Genomic DNA, 22,679 nt, shown 5'->3' on the forward strand with positions numbered 1-22,679 from the left:
GTTTTCAAAGTCAGTGACGGGCTTACCAGAACATCAGAGTCAACGTGGAAATGCATTGTTAAGACCGGCAATCCGTAATTTTAAGAGTGCTGGCTTTCTGGGGATGGATGCCCCCCCACACCAGGACGCCCCTCCCACACCAGGACGCCATCCCAAGCCTTTATTTCCCCTAAGACTCGAGCACTCTTCTTTCTGTGGGCCTGCCGCCAGCACGCCCCATCCCCCTGGAGCGCTGCCTAGCGGCTGGGGAGGGCTGTGGGCGAGCCTCTCATCTCTGAACCCCCGGGGCCAGCAGAACTCGGGCAGCGCTCAGGTTCATGCCCTGCCTGGTGGGCAAGGAGGGCGGTTTGCACAAAAGCTCAACTCAAAGAGCCTGTCCCACTCCAAAGAAAAGGAAGAGACCAATATTAATCATGGTTTCCTTTTAATAAGGCTTTTTACTCAAAAGTGTACTTTGAAAATCTCTAGCTTGAGAAAACCAGAAGAGCCCAGAAGCCCCTCACTCTGAACCCAGCCACGGAAAGCTGCGGCCACTGTGTTCGCAAACTCTCCGTCACCCACGCTGGAAACCAAATGCACCACTTTAAAATCAGAGCCAACTTTGGAAACTAGAAAGAGGATGCCTGTCCTACTTTGATTCAAGGAGAAAAGACGAGTTCTTAATACAGTAAAACAACACAAAAAGTAAACAAGTCTTTAGAAATCACTAGGGGCGTGTGTTTGTGGATTTATATAATTAGGATTATCATCAACATTTAAAACTATTAAAAATAAGGTTGCCACCTTACCTTTTATTTTGGTACTGGAGTGTTATATTTTTTAGGGGGGAAAAAAAAGATTTTGCCCAGACAAGCTCCCAAACCTCCAGCTCCATCTGACTGTGGGACCGCGCCGCCCCCCACTGCTCGCCCCGCCCACTGCGTCCTGCTGGCAGGAGGCAGAGAGGCGTCCCTCTGGTTGTCACGAGGGCAGGCCCACAAAAGCACAGCTGAGAGAGGTGCTAGTTCTTCCCCAGGAAGAAAACACTTTGCCCACAACGGGTCTGCAAAGTCTTCCGAGGCACCTCTCTCCCCGTTGTTGTCATGGTTTGATAACTTGCTCGTTTTGCCTAAAAGCAAGATGGCAATCTTAATCAAAAGAGGGAAGCTAAATTTTTTAAATAACTTAAAAAATTATTTTTATATAAAGCAGCAAAATCACTTTCCTCTCTGCAGAAAAAGAAACCCAAACGTGAAATAAGGAACCACAGCGACGGGAGGGGACTGCTCTCGCAGGCACGCTGACTGGGGCCGCAGCAGCCGGTGTCCTCAGAGCTGCCCCGTGACTTCCTCCGTGCTCTCTGAAGAAGGTTCTTTGGCATCTTCAGTTGCTCTTTTCCTTTTCTCTTCATCTAAACTTTCCTCTTCTAACCTGGTCCCATTGGGGATAGAGTTCTGGCCGTTGACTAGCCCATTTTCTGCAGCCTTTGCACGGCCCACGGCCTCTGCAAGGGGGAGGGCCCCCTGCCCGCCAGCCCCCTCCCCCAGGCTCCGCAGGACCAGGGGCAGCCTGGAGTCCGCCCCATCACCCTCCAGCAGCCCAGGGTTACTCTCCTCGTACTTGGGCAGTGGAACCCGCTCCTCCATTTGCTTGCGATAATATTCCCGGTTCGCGGCCGCACTCTTCACTGCTTTTTCCAAAATTTCTTTTTCACCCAAGCGCAACTTGATGGCCATTCTTGCACGAACAGAAAGGTCCTGGTTTTTCAAGATGGACTTGTCTTCCTAGAAAATGAAAACAAGCAAAATTAATCAGAAGAAGCCTGAATCAGCAAACTACAGAGACGGAAGGCAGGTCAGCAGCGGCTGGGGGCGGGGGGCGGGACACAGGTTCTGGGTCTTGACAGCGGAGGTGGTTGAGTGACTGTGTACTTACTCCAAAATGTGCTTCAGCACTGTGAGCTCTGCTGTGGGTAACACTACCGTGAAACATGAGAGCCCAAATCCAAGGTGCTTTCACACGCCTGACAGAGAACCTCCCTTGTGTCTGAACTTGTTCACTGTCTTGTCTTGGGAGCTAAGGGGGTCCCAGGGCTCAGCCCTTGGCTGAATGAATGAATGAATGAATAGATGAACAAATGAATGAGAAGTATTTCAAGTGAGTGGCCCGATGGTCAACTTTGAAAGCACAAATGAAAGCTTCTATCTGTTGTATCATGGATTAGAAATTATAGAGAACCACCAAATAATGTAAAGAATTTACCTTCTAATCAGCAATGGCTCGATAGGATTCTTTTGTTAAGTGTAAAGGTGTTAAATAAAAAATAAAAGAACTATAGTACATGAAGGAAGGAATCTCTTATTAAGCACCTGTTAAAACACGACAAAGCTCGAATCCTCATTCAGTCGAATTACCTCACTAGTGGTCTTGTACGTCTTTAAAAGCAGCGAGGCTCGGTCTTCAAGAAACGCCCACAGCCTGACCTCATTGTCCCAGCTCACTGGATACTCGGCGTTGCCCAGGGTGAAGACTCTGTCGATAGCGTTGTCCCCGAGCAAATGCTCCTTCAGTTCTTCTACAAGAAGCACAAACAGCTATCTGTCCAGGGAACGGCACTCCTCATTTTAACAAGCAACCCACCTCACACAACGGCTTCTCCAACAGCACCACTTCCCTGTGGCTCGGCCAGCCAAGCCTCCCCACTCCCCAGAGCAGAGTTAGAGCCACGTTTTGGGCAGGAAGACAAGGGGAGAGCTTCCTGAGCTCCAGTCGAAGCCTCCATTTTCATGGCTTTCATGAGGGACCCCAAGAGCCTTCGGACCGTTTCACCAGCCACCTTTTAAAAGACAATCTACAGTGGGATTTTGACAACACCCTTCCTCCAAGCCATGAGCTCTGTCACCCCAGCCGCGAGGGGAAGACAGCCAGAGGAACAAGGTAACGAGCAAAACCACACGCCAGCAGAACACTGCACCGAGCTTCCGAATTTAGATCTGACCGGGGCTATTCACGTAGTGGACCCCACCCAGCGGTTGACCCTGACTTACAACAAAGCCACAGAGAAACAAGAAAACGGACTAGGAAAATCACAGTTAATGAAAAAACGCTCGGATGCCCCTCCCTTGTCGGGAATTTAAATAGCAATTGCAAATAAACAGCAAGCACACATCTCAATTACTCTCAACTACATTTAAGAGGAAAGAATTCAGAACCGCTCTGAGCGGTTTATCTCCTGGCACATTTTCTTCAAAAGACCAAAACATGCTGGTTCTATTCATGCTCAAGACATCCACCCGCTTCTTATGTAATTAGGAGACAGTGTCTTTTTCAGAGCAAAATGCCCCGCAGCTGTCACTATTTACAATGCAAATGCGAGGACTTCTGTTGCCAGCAAACCAAACTTTTATCAGTATTACAGTGATTGGAAGGACACATCAATTGTCTCGACATGACAGACTGTCTACGGCTAAAGGGAAACGAAAAAAATCAACAGCGGATCTAAAAGGATTCAAGGAGTTTGTCTTTTTTTTAAATTTTAAACAAAATAGAAGTTAATCTAATGTTCAAAAAAGAAATCCATTAAGTTGCCTTTGTCAGTGAAAGATTGTGATAATTCAGGGGTTTTAGATGTTTGATCCTTCAGTTTGTATCCTTTGTGTAAAGTCATTAAAAGTTTAAAAATACCCCGAGTGGTAGAAATTGTTTTCAGAAGCCCCCCAAACTGAGGTTTCCGTTTTCGCTTTCTTCCCCCGCCTGCCTGTCTCTCACCCTCCAGGCCAGCAAGGCCAGCAAGCACAGCAGCGCACACAGGGAGCCCCCTGCCCCTCTGACGTCAGTCCACGTTTCTGGAGGAAGCAAACCCACTCGTGGGAGGAGGAGCCAAGGTCACCACACTCAGGAAGCGAACCCAGGGCTCCTGTGGTAGGCCGCCTTGCCCTGCTCCCCTCCGCTGACCAGCCCTGGACAGATGCCCTGCAACTGGAACCCGCCCTGTCCCCACAGGACCCTCAGCCTCCCCCGCCACTGCGGGAGTGAGCTCTGGTCACGCGGAGAACGGCAGGCGCCCTTCTGCTCAGCCTGGCTCCTCCAGACCCCAGGGGCACTAGGGTTTCTTCTGTGGATCCTGTCGCCGACCAGCAGCAACCCTGTGGGAGGCCTGAGGCTTGGGCTCGGGAACCAGACAGGGCCATCGCCCGCCAGCAGAGTGGCCCAGTTCCTCACCCTCTGTGAACTGCTGTTCCTACGTGAGGCACGCAGGACCCCCATCTCTTGCCAGGCTGATGAAACCACCATCAAGCCTGCACCGCACTCGGCCCTGCGCGGGCACACAGGGGTGCTCACAGTCACAGGGCTGTCCTTGCCGCCATCACTTTGTTACTGACCCCTCCGCCTGTGAGCTGCGACAACATTCAGTCTGTGCCCTGCGTTACATGCAAGAGGAGCCAACGGTCAGCCCTTAACTTGTGCCTATTAAATGGGACTGCCGAACCCCGACCAAAGCACGAAGTCACCAAAAGCTCTCACCTCAACGACGGCGAGGCTACCACAATGTGGCTGGCTGCTCACAAGGGACAAGTGCCACCTGGTGCCTCAGCGTCTTTGGCCTCTCGTTGTTTTGGGACTAAGTGTCCTCTACCTCTATGCTATGGAGGCCACTTCTCCTGGATCTGGACACAAACGTGGGGAGCTGGGGACAGCAGAGCCCAGCAGAGTCCCCTCCGGGAACCATGGTTTAGAGCCACGGCCCAGATGCCCCTCCCCAGCGCCCGGGCAGCTGTCTCTGGGAGAACATGCACTTGTCAGTTCCACTAGGTGGCCACTCACCCCCTCCTACCCGACCGGCTCTGCACAGGATGCAAGTAAGTCAACACCACCCACAGACACACGCATGATTCAAGTGAGGCCTCTGCACCAGGGCACGGGAAGCACAGTGTCAGGTGAAAAAGGAATGCCACCACCACAATGGGTCAAGTCCCAGTAGGAAACCCAAACGACTTGTCTTAAGCAGACACGACACAGATGCTCAAGGCATCTATCTAACTCTTCCTGGAAAGAGAGGCTGGAGACAAGAACGTCCTGTGACTTCAGCAGACTCCACTGGCAGGGTTACTGATCCGACAGGACCCCGGCACTAAAAGGCCTGCTGGGCCATTTCGGACTCCGAACACAGGCCCAGGCAACAAACAAAGCCCTGTCACCCCCATGGGCTTTCGCCGGGCACGTGACTTCAGTGTCAACTCCTCGTCACTGCTGGGGTGGAGAGGAGCGCGCTGCGAGTGAGCCTGGGCTCTGCCGCGCTCCTGTGAGACCCATCCAAACCTCCCGTCTCCAGAGGTGAGACTTGGACACAGCCAGACAACCCAGGATGTTCTCGGGCGTTTCCCAGGCAGCAGAGGGTCGTTTATGACGAATGAATACTGGCAGCACATTGAGGATGAAATAAAGCATTTTCAAGGTAGAAAAGAACAACTTCTTTCTCCGATATTGCTAACTTACCTCCTGCTGAAAGGTACTTCAGTTTTCGGCAATTTTATCTTTAATCTGAAACCCAATGCTTTATATTTTCATGAACTGAAAAAAGGGACCATTTCTCCCCTAAGTGATTCAGTTACCTTCGGTCATGCAGAACACGCGGAGAAAAGCCAGCAGCTGCGCAGAGACGGGCGGCTCCGTGAAGTGCAAGGCAAACACGCTGGAACTGCCGAAACAGGAAGAAGATCAGTCACCCTCTGCAGTGACCCCCCCCGCTCCCAGTGAAACCCCCAAACTACAGTACGTGTGGCCGTCCTCAAGGAGTGTGGAGCGGCGGCATGCGCCAGTCCAGCTCCTCGTCCAAACTGTGAGAGCCCCGCCTTCCAGCCTCGGCCAGCGACAGCCTGGCTGACCAGCAAGGACAGCAGCGACCATCCCCACCAGCGAACAGCCACAGCCTCAGCTCACGTACAACACACTAAGAGAATTAAGCACACTGTGGTTCTTAAAAAATGTTAACAATAATTTATGTTGAGTTCACATTTTAATCATTAATCAAATATTGACAAGTTCAATAAAAAAAGGGCCGGGTAATCCATTTTCATTAGGAATAGTTCCTCTGTTCCCTGGAGACCTAATAAATCATAATTCTTGTCTTCTTTATCATTTTGCGCCTCAAATGCACTAAAATCCTAAAGAATTTAACCAGAAATTTTTGAAGTGACTGAGGATCACAACTTCATTACAGAAACTAATGGTGGCAAAGAATTAAATGAAACAAATTGATCCAGGTCATTAACCTTTTCAAGGTGAAAGACATTAATGGCACCAAAGCACTTATTTAACTTAATGAGGACTTCAGGCCACAGCCCTCGGAACCGACTGTGAACTCTCCCAGCAGCACAAGTGTGTTCATCCGAAAGCGCTGGGACATCCCCGAGCTGCCCTGGTGTGAAAGTGCTGCGCAGCTGGGATGAAGGGGGACCGGCCACCGCAGAGGAGCGTTATTACCACACCAACTAAACACCATGCACCTGGCAACAGTTCAAGCAGCACAGGCAAGAGCCGGCCGCGGTTTGCTACGTACGTGGGGATGCCAGCGCGGGCCAAGACCTCGGCCTTCATCGCGTAGAGCCTGTCGCTTTTACTCACTCCAAGCTTTATTTTCACTCTGTCGTGTGAATTATTGTCAAAGAAAAAACCACTGTGGATCACAAACTCTGCATTTGACCGAGTGCCATAAAAAATGTAAATCTGAGATGCAGTAAAGAAAAAATAAAGGGACATAAAAGAGACTTAACATCCGTTCTCAGCACAGAGCAGGGCAAAGGGGCAGTTTTCACAGACGCGACGCGGCTTTACACTAAGGCAGTGGGACCACATGGCAGGGACTCTGAGCCTCTCTGGACATTGCTCGGAGCCCGGGTGCGGTTCCCGCAGGCGCACAACTTCCCCACCTTCCCAAACTGCCTGAGACAAGGAGGAGCCTCACCCCCTCACCCCGGGCCTCAGTGCACAGGAAGGAGCCAGGCCTTCCCACGAATCCTGTCCCTCTGGGGGGAAGGGGCATGCAGGACGACTATCCCTTCACTGCTGCCCTCCACGGTGCACCACGCTCCTCCTCCCCATTCCATACAAGAGCCTCTCTTCTGGGCCAAGAGTTCGGGGCGATGCCTGTCAGAAGTTCATTTCCAGATCCTGTGGCAACTCTGAGTTTTCTGCCAACTGCAGATCAGTACTCTTTGCTAGACTAATAGTTTCCATTTCGTCTCAATCACAGCATCAATGACCCACATCACTTCTGTGTTTTTTTTGTATTACCTGCTCGGTCGTAAGACCAATAGACAGAATGCAGGTATGCAGAAGGGCATATTTTCAAACGAACTGGAAGGCTTAATCCTGCCCCTGCCCATATAATTCGATGTAAGAATTAGATATATAAACCTCACAGATTAAAGTATAAGTACAAGAAGGCAGATCTGTGGTTCCTGATTCCTTTATGTTTTTGCCACTTAAACGGCCTTTCAAAGGTTCTATTCAACAGGACAAAAAAAAAATGCAGTTTATAAAACTGAAAAATCTGTCTCATTTTCATAACACAAAGTTTATTTTCAGTTGACAACTTTACTAATATTTGGTCAGTTGGGGAAGTAACTGCATTCAAATCGTTTCTTCTTTGTGGACACAGAGCACAATGTGTTTACAACAGCTTTACGTCTCAAGACTCGCTCCCCAAACAGGTCCCCGACTTTTCTGCCCACATTAAATACCTTTTACAATTACCAACACAGCAGCACCCCAGGGCCCAGGGCCCGCCCCCCTCCCTCGGGGCCCGCCCCCTCCATCAGGCCCTCCAGCCTACCTGCTCTCCCGCCCGGAAGTCCTGCAGAGCCACGCACTCACATCGGTCGTCCTCCAGGTTGTACCCCGTGGTGATCTGGAGGCAAGGACAGGGCTCTCTCACTCAGGAGGGTCTTTTGTGGGCAGTTAGAGAATAAGAGCTACCCACAGGCACTTAAAAGCACTGAGTGTGCCTCATGAAGCTGAGCAAAGAACTGCTTGGTTAGTTTTGATTAACACTATTTACACCAGAAATTCTTACAGAAGATTCTGCACCTAAAAGACATCCTCTTAGGAAAATATGTTGTATAGATTATCACCTGCTGGTCTCAAAGAAACATAAACCATTTACTACAAAGTTAAAGTTACTGCCTTCCAGCTCTGCCTACGCCCCCGCCCCCACCAGGGGAAAAGCTGCGGATCTGGGGCCTCCAGAGACCTCTATTGACTTGCAAATGCCGTCCCTGCCCAACGCTGGCCCTTAAGAAACAAGTGGGCTTTCCACAGAGAAAGAACCAGGGGAAAAGAAAAGCTCTGTTTCTGAGTTATATGCATGTTACTCTGAAATTAGAGAAAACTTTCAGATAAGCCGAGGAGAAACAACTTAGTTGTATCCTAGTCACTTTCTTTCTGCTGAGGGCTACATGGTGAGTTTCTAAGCCCATTACAAATAAATACAGGAAGTCCACTAACTACACCAAAACCGGCATCTCTCCCTAACGCGCCTGTCCTATGAGGGCCAGGAAACGTCAGGTCTTGGCACTTAAGCCACAAAAAACTCTTCGCACCTCAGCTGGTCAGCATTTTGTCTTCTTAAATTTTCCTTGGAGTGCTTCCCCCCCCCCCCCCCCAGCCAGTCCCCTGCTTGAATGAGGGCCTGGGGCTTCCTCGCCTCACTTATCCTTTGTAAAACCTTCCAACTGGCCTCCGGCCCCAGGCCTGCCGTCCTGCAGCCCGGGCCACACAGCACAGCGACGACCCCCAGGCTACACCCTTGCAGCACACTCCACTGGACCTGCAGGAAGACATCCAAACTGGCGCCAAGGCCAGTTCAGGAGGAGGCCCGGGCCTCTCCTTCAGCCACAGGACATGTGACTGGCCTGCCACACCGGCCACCACTCTGTCTCCCTCATGCTGGGAACCACCCTCTGTTTCTGTTCCCCCAGCACCCCCACCCTGGCTTCTCCTGCGAGACCAGATCCTTGTGGTGACACCCCAGCCACCCACACGAGGTGATTTACTTGAGCACCCGCCCCCACCAGGCACCTCTGCTGCACCTGAGCCTGACACTGCCTTTGAGAATACTCACTCTTGATGCATGGCCCCAGGGGAAAGCACAAAGCCCCCAGTTTGCCGTATTTTGCCGTGTATAACGCGCATATTTTTGCCCACATTTTTGACAGAAAAATAAGGATGTGCATTATACATGTGTAGTACTAATCCTGTATCTATATAAATGTTTTTAATTCTTTTTATTTATTCTTATGCATTAAAAGTGTAACTCTAGAAAGCAATAATGATATCCACGTGCAAAATAATACCCTGGAATAGGATAGTCAGTTTTGTTTCTAAATATAAATAAAAAACTGAATTAAAAAATTAAAGCAAGATTTTTTCCCTGAGTTTGGGCCAAAAATGGGGTGCGCAGTACACACGACAAAACACAGTGTATTAAAAGCTCCTTCTCACCAGTCTGTCCCTCCCCTGCCCCACCCCTGATCTCTCAGATTGTCTGTAAAAGCTCATTAATTATTTTTGACCTCCTCATTTAGCCCTAGAGAATCAAAATTCAAGACCAACAAGTGCTTCTTGCTAAAGATACCAATAGTTTGGGTCCAAAATATAAGTACTTTGAGTCTAGGGAACAGCATTCTGGGCTAGAAGGCCATGTGACACTAATCTTTAAACCCAGCATCCCCAGAGGCAATGCTTGCTTAAGCACAAATCTAGAAATCCTTCATCCTCCTGCAAGACCAATGAGCCAATGAGAAATAAGGAAACAAGAAATACACGAAGCCCAGTGTTCTGGCAGAGCAGCCCCATAAAGTCCTACCCCAACACCAAAATCACTTTTCTGACCCCAAACTTGACCTTGATAATAAGGTGGGGAAGAGGAACTGCCCAAGACACGGACAGACAGGAAGTCTGGGTAAGCAAGGGGCACAGGGGACAGGGAACAAGGCAGTGGGGAGGGCCAACAATACACGAAGTAAACAGGCAGAAATACGGGAGACAGAGGACAGGGCAGGAAAGGAGGCTATAGGAGGGGGCGTGGCAACTGTGCAGGTTGCTCAGGGCAGGGTGGCCTCGCCTGAGCTCAGTGAGCAGTCATTCCTGCAGACATCTCAGGGGCAGGGGTTCAGGCAGAGGGAACAGCAAGTGCAAAGGCCCTGAGGTAGCTGTGGGCCAGCATCTGAGGAGCCACAGGGGAACAGGCCTGTGTGTGCTGGGGTGTAGTGGGGGCTGGCTGAGCGGCGTGACTTGTCTGCCACTGGGAAGACCTGGGCTTTTTACTTGGAGACTAGAAGACCCCTGTCGATCTGAAGGGTTTAGATTTCTCAGTGCTCACACGGAAAGGCCTTGAACAAGAGCCTGCCTCGATTCTGCATGACTTCCCCAACGCTCCTTCACCCTGAATGCAGAGTCACAAGTTCAACCACCAGGCCAAATGCTCCGACATACTGCCCCTACAGGAGCTAACTCAGGGCCTACCACCACTTAGAAGTGTGCTGCTCTGTATAAATCAACCACCTCGGGAAAGGAAACCTGTGCTTACATTAATTTTGAACAGGTCATGCAGAACTTAAAGACATATCTATTTCTTACAGCTTCATACCAATTCTCATAAACCCATCTGAGTCTGCTTCTGCAAGTGGCCAGAACCAGCTCCCAGTGGCCTGAACCTTTGGCTGGGTGTGCCCCAACCTCCTCTCCTCCTGCTCCCCATGCTCCTGACTGTCACGGACTCGGGCCTGCCACCACTCCTGCAGCCAGGTTTGGGGCATTGCTGGAAGCACACGGCGTGGCTGGGTTACTCCCTAGTAACAGAACAAACAACTCTCAGGACCCACGCACACAAAGAAAATCTACTGTCGGAAAAGCCCAGCCTTACCTTCAAGTACCTTACTTTTTAAAAAAGAGACGAACCGCTAGTACACATCACACACAATTTACCAGCGTTAAAACAGAGTCTTCAACCCTCCCAGGTGGAGTTCCCTGCGGAGCCCCACAAGCATAGTGGGACAGCGACACGAAGGGGTAGAGCGGGCCGAGCCGGGAGATGACCGCTGCAGGACAGCACCCGCGTCCGTACAAACCCGCTGAAGGGTTGCAATGTTTTTGCCGGGACTGTGCGAAGGTAAAGACCGTGTGAACAGCAACGGAGAACAGAGAGCGGTACCAGACGGCACCAGTCCGGTCATCAACGCACTGCTTTTGTTTTCAGACACACTAACTTTTTTCTTTACTTTTTAGGGGAAAAAAGTGAATAGCCTAATGCCATTTACAAGAAAGCACAAACGTGTGTGTGTGTGTGTGTGTGTGTGTGTGTGCGCGGGCTCAAGTGCACAGCAAAGGTCGGGAGAGACCTGTAAGAAGCCACCGACCTGGGAGGAGCAGGGCCGGACCTTGGCGGCTGGCCGGAGGCCGCTGGGGAAGGAACCTCTGCACTTCACCGCAGAGGTTTCTGGCTTGTCTAGTTTGTTTTGTGTGCTTACAATAAAGTGTGTACGTTTAAATTTTAGATATAAAAAAATAATTCATAATGACCAATCCAGTTTGGAAACCAATGATCTAATCAAAAAAGAAAAAGAATGCAAAATTTTAGTCATTAACAAAAAATAAAACATGCTACTATTCCTTAAATGGCTAAGGAAATCAAGCCCGTCTGGAATAAGACAGAAACGGAAGTATAACGGTGGAACTCCGCTCTCCCCACCGTCCAGGCGCGGCCTCTCCCAGTCGGCAGCAGGGTGTGCCATCCGAGTGTCTAGCGCACACTTACACGTGTGCGGGCCATTTCGTGGAACTGGATGTGAAATACCCACTTACAGCATTTTTCCAGTCTATTTATAATAGTACCAATAATAACAAAGAAAGCCTACGTTAAAAAAAGATGAACAAAAGATTAACCAAACCAGTATACCAGTATAATGCTAAAAATTCAGAACGTTCTCAGGTTGACCCTGTTTTGATGGGCTGATGTCGGGAAACCTCTCTCAGACAGCCATCTCGGCACAGGGCCGTCAGCCTTGCTGTTCCTTGGAATCCAAGGAACGCCGAGAAGCAGAGAGCAGCTTCCTCCTGTTATGCATCGTTGTTAACGACCGTCATACAATTTCCCTGTGTCTCATGTCCCCCGCCCAGCACTTCCCAGTCTGATGCAACAACTTGGTCCTGCAGTCAGGGCTGATGCCCGCCACCCCAGCACCAGGAATCCAGTACCGGCTTGGAACAAAAGCGGGTGAATAAATAGGGCCAAGGATGTGTCAGCATGTCAGGGGACGGGAGGGGGACAGGAAGGAATCGCAGAGCTTTACACAACTGGAATACAGTCAGCAAAGGAACACGGAAGAAAAACAAGAGAGAAGTAAGCCCCCCCCCGCCACCAATAAATCAGTATTTTAAGAAGAATAAGAAAAGAGAAACTTGGTTTAGTCTGTGGTTCAATAAGATAAGAAAATGAATGTGTAGGCTGGAATTATGGCCCAGCAAATACATGCAGTTCACTGTGGTTTTCAAAAGTGATGTAAGAGTCGAGTTCCCGGTTTGGGGGATTAGGTAAACACAGCAGAGGGAAATACCAGCCTCTGCTTGCCGGCAGCGGGAGGGGTGCCTGCTCCCCCTGCAGGAGGCAATCAGGGGAGAAGAGGGTTTGCAGGGGGAATGTCCACTTTTGAGTTTAACCACAGCAGTGCCCCCGATCGAGCCCAACGCAGAGGAGGGCATTACCAGGCCGTTGGTGTGATTGCACATGTCCCATAAGGGAATCAGCGCCAGGGTCACCCGGGAGCCGTCCTCCGTGGGGATCTGGTTTTGTCGCGTCATCACAGAAGAGACTGCCCACCTGCAACGACCAGAAAAGAGGTGACCAGCTCGACCAGAAACAGAGGTCTGACTGCTCCCCCGCCTTCAAACCCTCTCCTTAACGTGATGGCTCATCCCCATTTACAATTACATCTAGGTCTGGGGGTGCGGGGTGGAAGGGAAAGGAGCCCCAGGGAACCCAGGAGTGAGCAACTGAAGAGAATGTTCCTGAGAAGTCAGAGGCCTGGACGGAGGGACCAGGAAAGGAGGGCCACGAACAGAGCCCCCTCCCAGCCTGCCTGGGTCTTTGCTGCCACCGAGGCCCCTCCCCCAAGCCAGCCCACCTCTTTACCCAGTGCTGACTCTGCACCTATTTTAAGCCTCAGTGAAAACAATGTAACTCTTTTCTGATCAGAAATTATTTGAAGAACTCTACAAAACGTGGATGGAGGGTTATTTTGTGTTATATCGTACAATGAATTAAATCTTTTGTTTAAAATGAAGTCCCACTTTAAAAAGACTAAAGCAGTCTTTTTAAAAAGGAGAAAAATCCTCAGGACCACCCCACACTGACGCTAACCTCCAACACCACCTGGCTGCCCCAACCAGCCCCCACCCGCAGGTGCACGACTGTTACAGTGCTGCCACCCTACCCGCTGCCCACTGACTTCTGACAGACGACCTCTATCTCAGGTTTTAAATGGTCACATGGTCACTTCTTACCGAAGCTTTTCTCACTTCCAAGACCCCAAATTCACTTAGAAACCATCCCCCAACACACACATCCACACAACACCCCCCAACACACCAACCAACCTGTAGTCCTCGTAAGTGAAAGAATCCTTCAAGGGCAGTTTGTTGGCATGAGGGTGGGTCTGGGAATTAGAAGTTTTAGAAAGCAGGGGTGAAAAGAGAAAAAGGGAAAACAGAAATCAGTCAGCAGAATTTCATTACCGAGCTGCCTAACAGATCCTAACAAGAGCCAAATGAAGCAGGAGGCGTCCAGCCGCGCTGCCGAGGGATCATCGTGCTATTACGCTCTCATACATCACTGTCAACTTAATTTGTTGTGCCCAGCAGCCGCCATAAATCTGCTTCTTCCTCTTTCTTCCTCTTTCGATACCAGAACTCACAGGCACGGCACAGAAATGAAATTTAAGGTGGACTGACTTCACGAGAGGCAGGCGCGCCCACACGACAGAAACCCAGAGCCCCCGAAGTCAGGTGTCCGCCCGTGCGGCCTGCCTCTGTGTCTTCTGCCACATGTGCTGCACGTCCCTGTGGCCCAGATTTCAGATCTCTCCTCACAGCAATAAAGGGGACAATGAAAGGCACTCTAATAAATGGGAAGTTCTTCCATTTATCTCTGACTTAAATCATCTGGACGGGAATCAGCATGTTCCGTGCACATGAATCATCTACAGGGCAGGTGGGGCTGCAGGGCAGGAAACCAGGAAAAAGACAGTTCTGTGAGATTACAGAATACATCTTACAAACAGATTTTTTAAAAAAATAAAGACTGGCATACTTAAATTCTATTACTTATTTTTCTGGACAGAAGAACATTTGGTAAAAATATTCAAAACTTCACACTTACAAGAAAATTTTATATATCTCATGTTCTCTCTTCACAACTCTCCCCAGGCACTCCCTCCCGCCCCGCCCCCGACCTTAGACCTTTCAAGCACTTAAAAACTTTGTCTCAATTAAGGAATTAAAAGCTGTAACAGTATCATTTTAATCTCTAGTTTCAATTATAGTCCGATAGGCAGATTGCAGGGAGTGCTCAAATGAACAAATGGCGATTTCCGAGACGCAAGTGCTACTCCGCGGCTGTGTGCCTGCACCGCTGGTAAAGCCCGCAGCCCGCCCAGGGCCGCACGGTTTTACTCCTGACGCATTAGCATCACAAGTGCACGGTAATTTATCATCGCTCACTGTAATGTACTCGCTGGCACCGTAGGCAGGACAGTAGGGGATGAGGTAGAAGTGGCTCAAACCGTAAATCAATTAGAAAACAAAAGCTTGTGCTCAGCGCGCAATTTTAGGCAAATTATACATTACAAAAGGCTGCCAATTGGGTGCTAGCTCCCAGGTGTCACTTCTGCCCTCTAATCCTTCGCCCAGTTTTAACCCTTTGGAAGGAGGGTCAACATTCAAAAATAAAATCATGTAACTTTTAACTGTTGGGATAATAAAAACAAAATTAAAGAAGGTATTTTTAAGTCAACATGTAACTTGTCGCCCTGGGCATTTTCTGGCTGCTCCAGGAACATCAGGAAAGCCTCTCTCTGGGGTTAGAAAGAAATGACACCGCTGTCCACCCTAGCTGAGCCCGGGTGCTGCCCTGCCCTTGTCTGCAGCAACCGAAGGCGGGCTGGGCTGTGGGGAGAGTGAGCCCCGGAGAGGCCCTCCGCTGCACCGCGAGGGACCACAGCAGGGTGACCTCACCCTGCCCTGGTGAAGGCACAAATGCATTTGGTGAGAATGCATTTCTCACCTATTTAGGTGAGGTGCTCCGCCGCTACCCACGACGGAGCTGACAAAGCGGGCCATAGATGACCCTCAGACGCGCTGTGGTTGAGTGGCCCTTCTGCGTACAGGGGAGTAAAGCTGCACATCCCTCGGCGGCACATCCGCCCCCTGCCACACTCTGGTAGATGAGACAGCACCGCTGCTTCTGTTACCTCAAAATATTTTAGTTCACTTAAACTGTGGAATGCACTACGATATTTTGAAAGCTGGGAAATTCTACTGCTAAATCCCGTAAGTATTCAAAATTTGATCTGTCCTCCCCGCCAAAAAAGTTTAAGTAATTGAGTAGTAGAAAAGATGAGAATTCTCAAAATTGGAATGCTTGGATGTCAAAACGATTTGAAAAAAAATCCTCTAACACTCAAAGACTTTTAAATAGCTTTGGACAACACAGAAACAATTCAAATGATAGTGACCTCCTCAAGGACTAAAAAGATGAAGAAGTCACTCTCCAAAATGTTCCCCTCCCTACTATTTATATACATTTCTTACCAAAAATATAAGTTCATGCTCACAGTCCCGATGAAGTTGTAAAGAAAACTGAGGAAGAAAATGTGCAAATGCTTTCTCCAAATTAAGATTATTTTGGCTGTAGAATTATGTAATATTTGCAGAATCTGTGAGAAACAGTTGTTCTTATCTGCTAACAAAAATAAGGTGTGCCCACTGCACGCACTTCTGGTATAAAACGCCATCCGGCCGCTGCCACACTCTCTTAACCTAGGCCCAAGCGAAAGGCTACAGCTCCGCACCAGGCAGAGCCTTTCCAGTCTCCGGGCTCTCACTGTTGTGACACTATCGCCACCTACTGGTGGCAGCATAGACAGGTGACACCCACACTGGGCAAGGCCTCCCTAGCAACTTCTACACCAAACCGGGTTTGTCCAGAATCACTCTGCTTCAGCTCTACTGCAGCAAATCTGGTTTCTAAAAATACCTCCCCTACCTCTTAAAAATTATTATATAACTGTTTTACAAGGATCTTGAAACAGTCAAAGATTGGAAATGATTTGCCTTTGAAAACATTTAGCTTTAAAAAGGAGTATTTTCACATATCCTGAAAAAATGAACAAGAGTAAGAAAAATGTCTATTCTAAACACTCTTCATTGAATCTCTGGACAGAGTGATTTTTTTTAAAACACTGGACAGAATAATTTTTGTTTTGTTTAAAGACCAAGGCTTTTCCCCATGGGAGACCAAGTTAAGGTTTAAAAATGTGTTGTAAAAACTTAACCTGTGTTGTAATCTTAACCTGAAGTTGCCTGAAAGTCCCTGCAATGTTCTTAGGCGCGAGCCTTAAAGCTCGCCCTTTGCAGGAAGGGTGACCGAACATTCTGCACTTTCAGAGCAAACCCGGTCAGCATTTGGTTTATCGCACAGACTTTCTCCAGCAGGAGACGTTACTAACCTGCACTTCAAAAACAAAAATGGAATTTAAACCAGAAAACTCACTCTGTGTCCACAGTGCTGGCTGGACCGCTGCAGACACACATGGGACGGGAGGGTCGGGCTGGCACGTCAGAGAGGCCACGGGGTCCACCGACGTACGAACCCTCCCCACCCTCTACCCCCTTCGGTCGAGGTCCAGAAACCAGTCACAGATTTTGTGTGGATTTTTTACATGATTGATATTTTCATTTTCTCAAGTATAATACATATCTGCAGAAATGAACAATTGCCCTAGCTCATAATCAGGCCCGAAACCCTAAAGGGCCTGCTTCTAAACGGGATCCTTGTTTTCTGTGCCAAGCCAGGCAGCCGGGGGAGGGCCCTCCACACCCTTTACTAGCAGGGGCTCCAGACGAGGTGCAGGAATATTGTACCTCGTACAAAATAATCACTATGTTTGGAAAAGATTAATATCTAAAATCATTTGTTTGGCTTCAATAAAAAGAAGTAATATTGCTAAATATGTAAGTATGACATTTTGAAGAATTTACCATATAGCACGGGTCTGGTAGCTATGCTTAAGGAAATTAAAAACCGCTACCGTCAGCATATTTGATCCTTATTAAAGTTCTGTCTTGAACTATCATTCACATGAAACAAAAATAAACCAAGAAGAAATTTACATAAAGCCTATGGATTACAAGAGTTTGAAGATGAAAAAAATGAACAATATTCTGGCTTTAAAAAATTGATTTAGCATGCAGCTTCTCTTTATAGTCCCTTGATAAAAATGAAATCTCCCTAACAAACACTTAATAAAACCTGTCAATATCTCTGGAAAGAAAAATGACACAAATGCATTAAGTATTAAATACCCTTGGAAAAAGTCACATATTCCATGAATTTTTGATGTACTGTCTTGACATTAATGTAAAACCTTGATATTTATAATTGACAGATATTTAATAAAGTACAGAAGAAGATGGCCGCTCTGCAGCATGCAAATTTTTCAGGTTGATCAGCAACGAGAGATACAGACATGTACTTAAACTAAATAAACAGTTAATACATGTTCCACGAATCAGCGGCAGTCTTATTTTAAGCTCAGACAACAAACCTTTGTGGAAAACCAAAATAAACAGAATTCATTATTATGTGAATTCCGAATTCAGAAGCATCTAGTATGTAAAAGAGCTTTGAAACATTAACAGTTCTGTGAAAGAACAAAACACGTTTGAGTTAAAGTTGTTTTTTTCAACACCTTACAGAATGCATTTCTTAAATAACAAACCCGTTCACGTATATGAAGAGGAATTGCCTAAAACAATTCTCAGGAGAAACACTCTCAACCTCCGGAAAGAATCGGAGTCTCTGGGGGAAGAGGGTGAGAACACACAGGCGGCCTGGCCTCCAGGACACAGAAGCCGCGCGCAGCACCAGGCGGCGTCAGGGGGCACAGGACTCTCGCACCTGTCCGCCCAGCCCACGGTGCACCGGGGAGTGAGCTGAAGACCTTTAACAATCGCCTTCCACGAGGCCGTTCAATATACTGAAAGAAAAGTGGCTCAGTTCATAAAAATCACTCCTAAATACTGCACTTTAAGGAATTCACAGCCTGCTATAATGTGTAATCAACTGTTAATTTCAAATACATACATACAGTACTTCAGTGACTTATTAACGGTTCTATAGTACCAGCAATGACGACATGTAACTGTGCCCCGTTTGTGCTGGTAAAAAACCATAATGGCATGCAATTAAAACGTTCTAACGCAAACATGCCCAAGACTGCATCTGGCTGTACTGCTTAAGCATGCATGACAAGGAGCAGTCGGGTCACCTGGCTGTAGACAGAGACATGTAACCCTAGCGATGCTTCCACTTCTCACTGCGGCAGGGATACTTCGGTTACAGTCCTCAGCCATGACCTCTGTGGGTGGGTGCAGTTACGTAAGTTTTGGAACTGTGACCCCACCTCCCATAACCAAGAGATCTTTGGTGCTTTCAACCAAGACAAACCCGCTGGTACCCTCCCTGAGCCCAGTGTGGACCCAGGTGTCTCTGCACACAGCAGGGCCCAGGGGTGAGCAGGAAGGGGGCTTCCCGGGAAAGAGGCTGGCTGAGGACAGGTGGGAGCCGGGAAACAAAAGGAAGGAAGCTGAGTGTTGACAAGGAGAGCTAAAGATGGCAGGCAGAAAAAACAGTGCAAAGGCAGAAATAGCGGGGCTAGAGGAAAATACACCTTGAAACCCTGAGGTGTCCCCCAAAAGAAAGCTCATTAGAAGCAGCATGTAAGGAAGGCAGCAGGTTTCTAGGTCAACCAGCCCTTCCACACGCATTTCACTCCCTAAGTGGATGTAACACAGTTGAACTCAATGACAAATTGAAAACACTGCATCTGGAATTTAGTTGTGGTGACCATAAATCAGTCAAGGCACGGTTCATGAATTTGGCACTTGAGGAAAAAAAATCAATTTTTAAGACTTTTATTTTTAAACACAGATTACATCCCACAGGGAATATTCCATCATCAAGTTCTTTGAATTCACTCAATACCATCAAATAAACACATCAATACACATTAAATTTGAATTGTTTGCTTTTCACTTATATATTTTAATTTATCTACAACAATTGTGTATTACCTTATAATAAAAAGTTTTCAATTAAGAAAGTGAGATTAGTGGAGAAATATTAACATGGTTCAATAAATTTATAAAATTACTTTAAGATGCAAGAATTGTTTTTCATTGTAAGACAATGAAATCTATAACCTATATCCAGTCTAAATTAAATTGAAATTAGCTGAAACACTAAAAAAGATAAGCAGTTTCAAAACTTGATTGGTTACCATTTGTATATCCTGAGGACGGACAATCAGCTATTAGCCAGAGTCATAATCAACCAACATTTTGACCATCAATTATTATTCATGCAACAGATATTTACTGTCTCAGAAAAAAAGCTGAAGATAGGTTAGGACTAGAAATTCATCCATCCAACAAATATTTTATTTACTGACTGTCTCTGAAGTGGAAGTCACTCTGCTAGGCACCATGTGACAGGTGCACAAAGAGCCAAGTTACCGCGCTCTGGGGGTGCTGCCTGGCCGCAGTCAGGTAAGTGATGCAAACGAAGGTGATGTGAGAGGTCACAGCTCAGATCCCCTCGCAGGGCCGCCTTCTCCAGCCACCCCAGTCACTGGCCCCATATCCTCCCAGCCCTGTGCCCTTCTTTCCCAGGCTGACCTCAGCTCGCTACCACCTCGTGGGGTGGGGGCAGGGAGGTACGCACCACGCACTTCATTCATGGTCCCTTCCCCCAGCAGGCATGCTCAGCGAGGCAGGGACCACATCTTTTTTGACCACCAGGGAATTCCTTATGCCTCACATGGTTCCTCATTCAAAGAAATCCTCTTCCTCCACCCGAACAAGAAGTTAACACTTCTGCCCAGCTCCCCAACAGTGGAGGAGAGCTGCCACCTGGTGGACTGCAGATTTCCTCTCTCTGCATCCACAGAGGCCTGAACGGCAGGAAAGAATGGAAGTGACCACTTCCCAAACCAGCTGGACTCCAAAGGCGATGGCAGGCAGGCCCAGGTAATAACGGCTGCAGTCAGATCACACCCAAGGGACCTGGCTCCCACACCCCCATCGGAGAGCTCTGCCCACGTGGGCCCCAGGCAGAGGCCTCCCCACACACCGCTTCCAGTGTCCTTTTCTTCGCTCTTCAGCTCTTGTGAACAGAGCACTTTCCCACCGTCTAGAGGTCACAGAACCTTGTCTCTCTCTTTCTACCCCCCAAACCTATCTTTCAACACACGTATTTGAGAGAGCTCTACTCTATTTTGAGAATCTAAGGAGGAGCAGAAGGGCCCAAGCCCAGCAGTCCAGGGAACCAAGCAGTCCCACACCTTCACCACGCCCTGGGAGGAGGCTGGCCCGCCACTTCCCGTGCCACCTCACGTCACCCAGCCCCTGTGCCTCCGCTTCCTCACCTGCAAAGGGGGCCAGACAAGGGAGCTCTATCTTCTTTTAAGCTCTTAAACCCTTTGTTTCTTTGCCTTCGCACTCCCCAGCCCCATATCTAAACCTGTGGAGGAACTTAAGGACTAAGCCACAGTCAAACCTCTCCTCCGGCCTGCGGAAAAGATGACAGGCCGTCCATCCAGTGATGAGCTTGCAACACATTCTTGCAAGCCCTCAAACCGACCAAAGGAACTAGAAGCAAACAGAATGGTAAAGGCAGTTATTGTTTTAGAAGAACGTATTTGTATCAAAAAGTGAGCAAGAATTACTTATGATTGGCTTCATAGTATTTATTTTTCACTTCAGCCAGTTCAGATTTCCGTGACTCGGGACCGAGACTTCGGACACTGGGTAAGTGACTCAGGCTGGTGTGTGCAGAGTCACCAGGCAGTGGAGGAGAGCAGCGTGACCCCCCTGGGAGGCCCGGCTCCCTGCTGGGTGGCTGGCACATGGAGTGCACACAGAAACCTTCATCCCAGGAAAGGGACTGCCAGGGCCTGGTGCCCAGGAGAGCTCTGTGATCTCCAGGGGAGAGTAAGAGAGAGAAAGAGACAGAGAGAAGGAGGGAGGGAGGCAATAGCAACAACTGCCATCTGCTAAGCACTCTGTGCAAGGAACTCAATGCTGAGAACTTGATTCCTATGGATGGGCACTGTTCTTAGTTCCATGGATGAGCAGACTGAAGGGCAGGAAGTTAAGAGTGTGTCCAAAGTGTGCCCCTTTAATAAATGATGGGGCTGGGATAACAACCTCGGCAACAGATTTCTGAAGTTTAAAGCAAAGGATCATTAGTTGTCCTACTTTTATAAATAAAGCATACGCTTTGATATGGTTAATACATTTTTTTTCTTGGTTACATTCTAGAAAAATGGTTGGTAAACACTGCTCTCATTTAAAATTCAGCCTAAATGTATTTGAAAGGACATTACAAAGCTTAGAGGCAAGAAAAACCAGCAAAGCGAAGACTGTGAACCTGTTACTTCCCAAACCACTGAAGGGACACCACACCCAGTTAAAGGTCCCCATCCAGAGTCATAAGGCCGCAGGCCTGGCTGTCGCTGGAGGTCTTCCGGCCCAGCCCGCTTCACTCCGGGTGTGAAGAACCCCACTCCTGGAAAACACACTGGGCCAAGTACATGCAGAGGTGTGCGCCCCTGTCCTTGGTCACATTTTAAAGCACAGGGGTCACATTTGGTCTCCCTGGTCTTTTTTTCACTAGAATTACACTGCACTGGTGTCCCAGCAACCGCCCATATTCTACCAGCTGCAAATTCCCATCATTTTCATGACAACTCTGAAGAGCCCTGGAGACACCCCACAGCTTTCTCAATCATAAAAGCAGCATTACCTCCAAGTTCTGACATCTCTCTGGCTACTTCCAACTCTTCCAGTGGTCCTGTTGTTCGGGAAACGGACCTTGGCTCCTCACGTGCTGTGCCTTTAAGCCTGAAGGAAGCTGAGTGAGTGTGTGAGTGGCTGCAGTGTGCCACGGACCCTGAGAACCCACATGTCAGACTCGGGGTTCGGATAACGACGGGCCCGGTGTTGAGTCGTAAGTCAATCCTGACCATTCCGGAGGACACCCGCAGCTGCGTGAGCCTCTGAGCATCCAAAGTCTCAGGCACATTATGAAAACATCCACACATCACAATGTGCTACTTTGTCACCAGCTACCCAGAGGAAATCCCAATGACGGTAACAACTAAGGTAAAGGTCCCTGGGGCACCACTTCCGCTGCAATTCACAGGGAGGTGGGTGAGGACCCATGTCGGAGAACACAGGTCCTAGCTCAGTGTGTCTCCACAACCCCCGTAGGCCCTTCTGTGGGCAGAGTCTCAGGACACAGCCAGTGGTGAGCACACCGGTCCCTTCCCCACCTCAGGACTAGTCACAGTCCTCCCTCTTCCCTA

At 48.6% G+C, this 22,679-nt stretch overlaps 1 protein-coding gene across 2 annotated transcripts in view; it reads right to left on the reverse strand.

Annotated features, from left to right (window-relative positions):
• Window positions 1–407: 407 nt before the first annotated feature.
• Window positions 408–22,679, reverse strand: part of SETD3 (SET domain containing 3, actin N3(tau)-histidine methyltransferase) — a 55,101-nt gene continuing 32,829 nt past the window's right edge. For both annotated transcript variants that reach the window (XM_024567388.3, XM_024567387.4), the window contains exons 7-13: window positions 13,633–13,691; window positions 12,742–12,856; window positions 7,814–7,888; window positions 6,539–6,705; window positions 5,592–5,677; window positions 2,394–2,554; window positions 408–1,763 (exon numbers count right to left, since the gene is read on the reverse strand). In XM_024567388.3, coding sequence (XP_024423156.1) covers window positions 1,308–1,763; window positions 2,394–2,554; window positions 5,592–5,677; window positions 6,539–6,705; window positions 7,814–7,888; window positions 12,742–12,856; window positions 13,633–13,691 — 1,119 coding nt within the window. In that variant the 3' untranslated portion in view covers window positions 408–1,307. The remainder of the gene's footprint in view (window positions 1,764–2,393; window positions 2,555–5,591; window positions 5,678–6,538; window positions 6,706–7,813; window positions 7,889–12,741; window positions 12,857–13,632; window positions 13,692–22,679) is intronic.

This window comes from Desmodus rotundus, chromosome 7 (genome assembly GCF_022682495.2).
Source record: "Desmodus rotundus isolate HL8 chromosome 7, HLdesRot8A.1, whole genome shotgun sequence".
In the NCBI taxonomy this organism is placed as follows: Eukaryota; Metazoa; Chordata; class Mammalia; order Chiroptera; family Phyllostomidae; genus Desmodus; species Desmodus rotundus.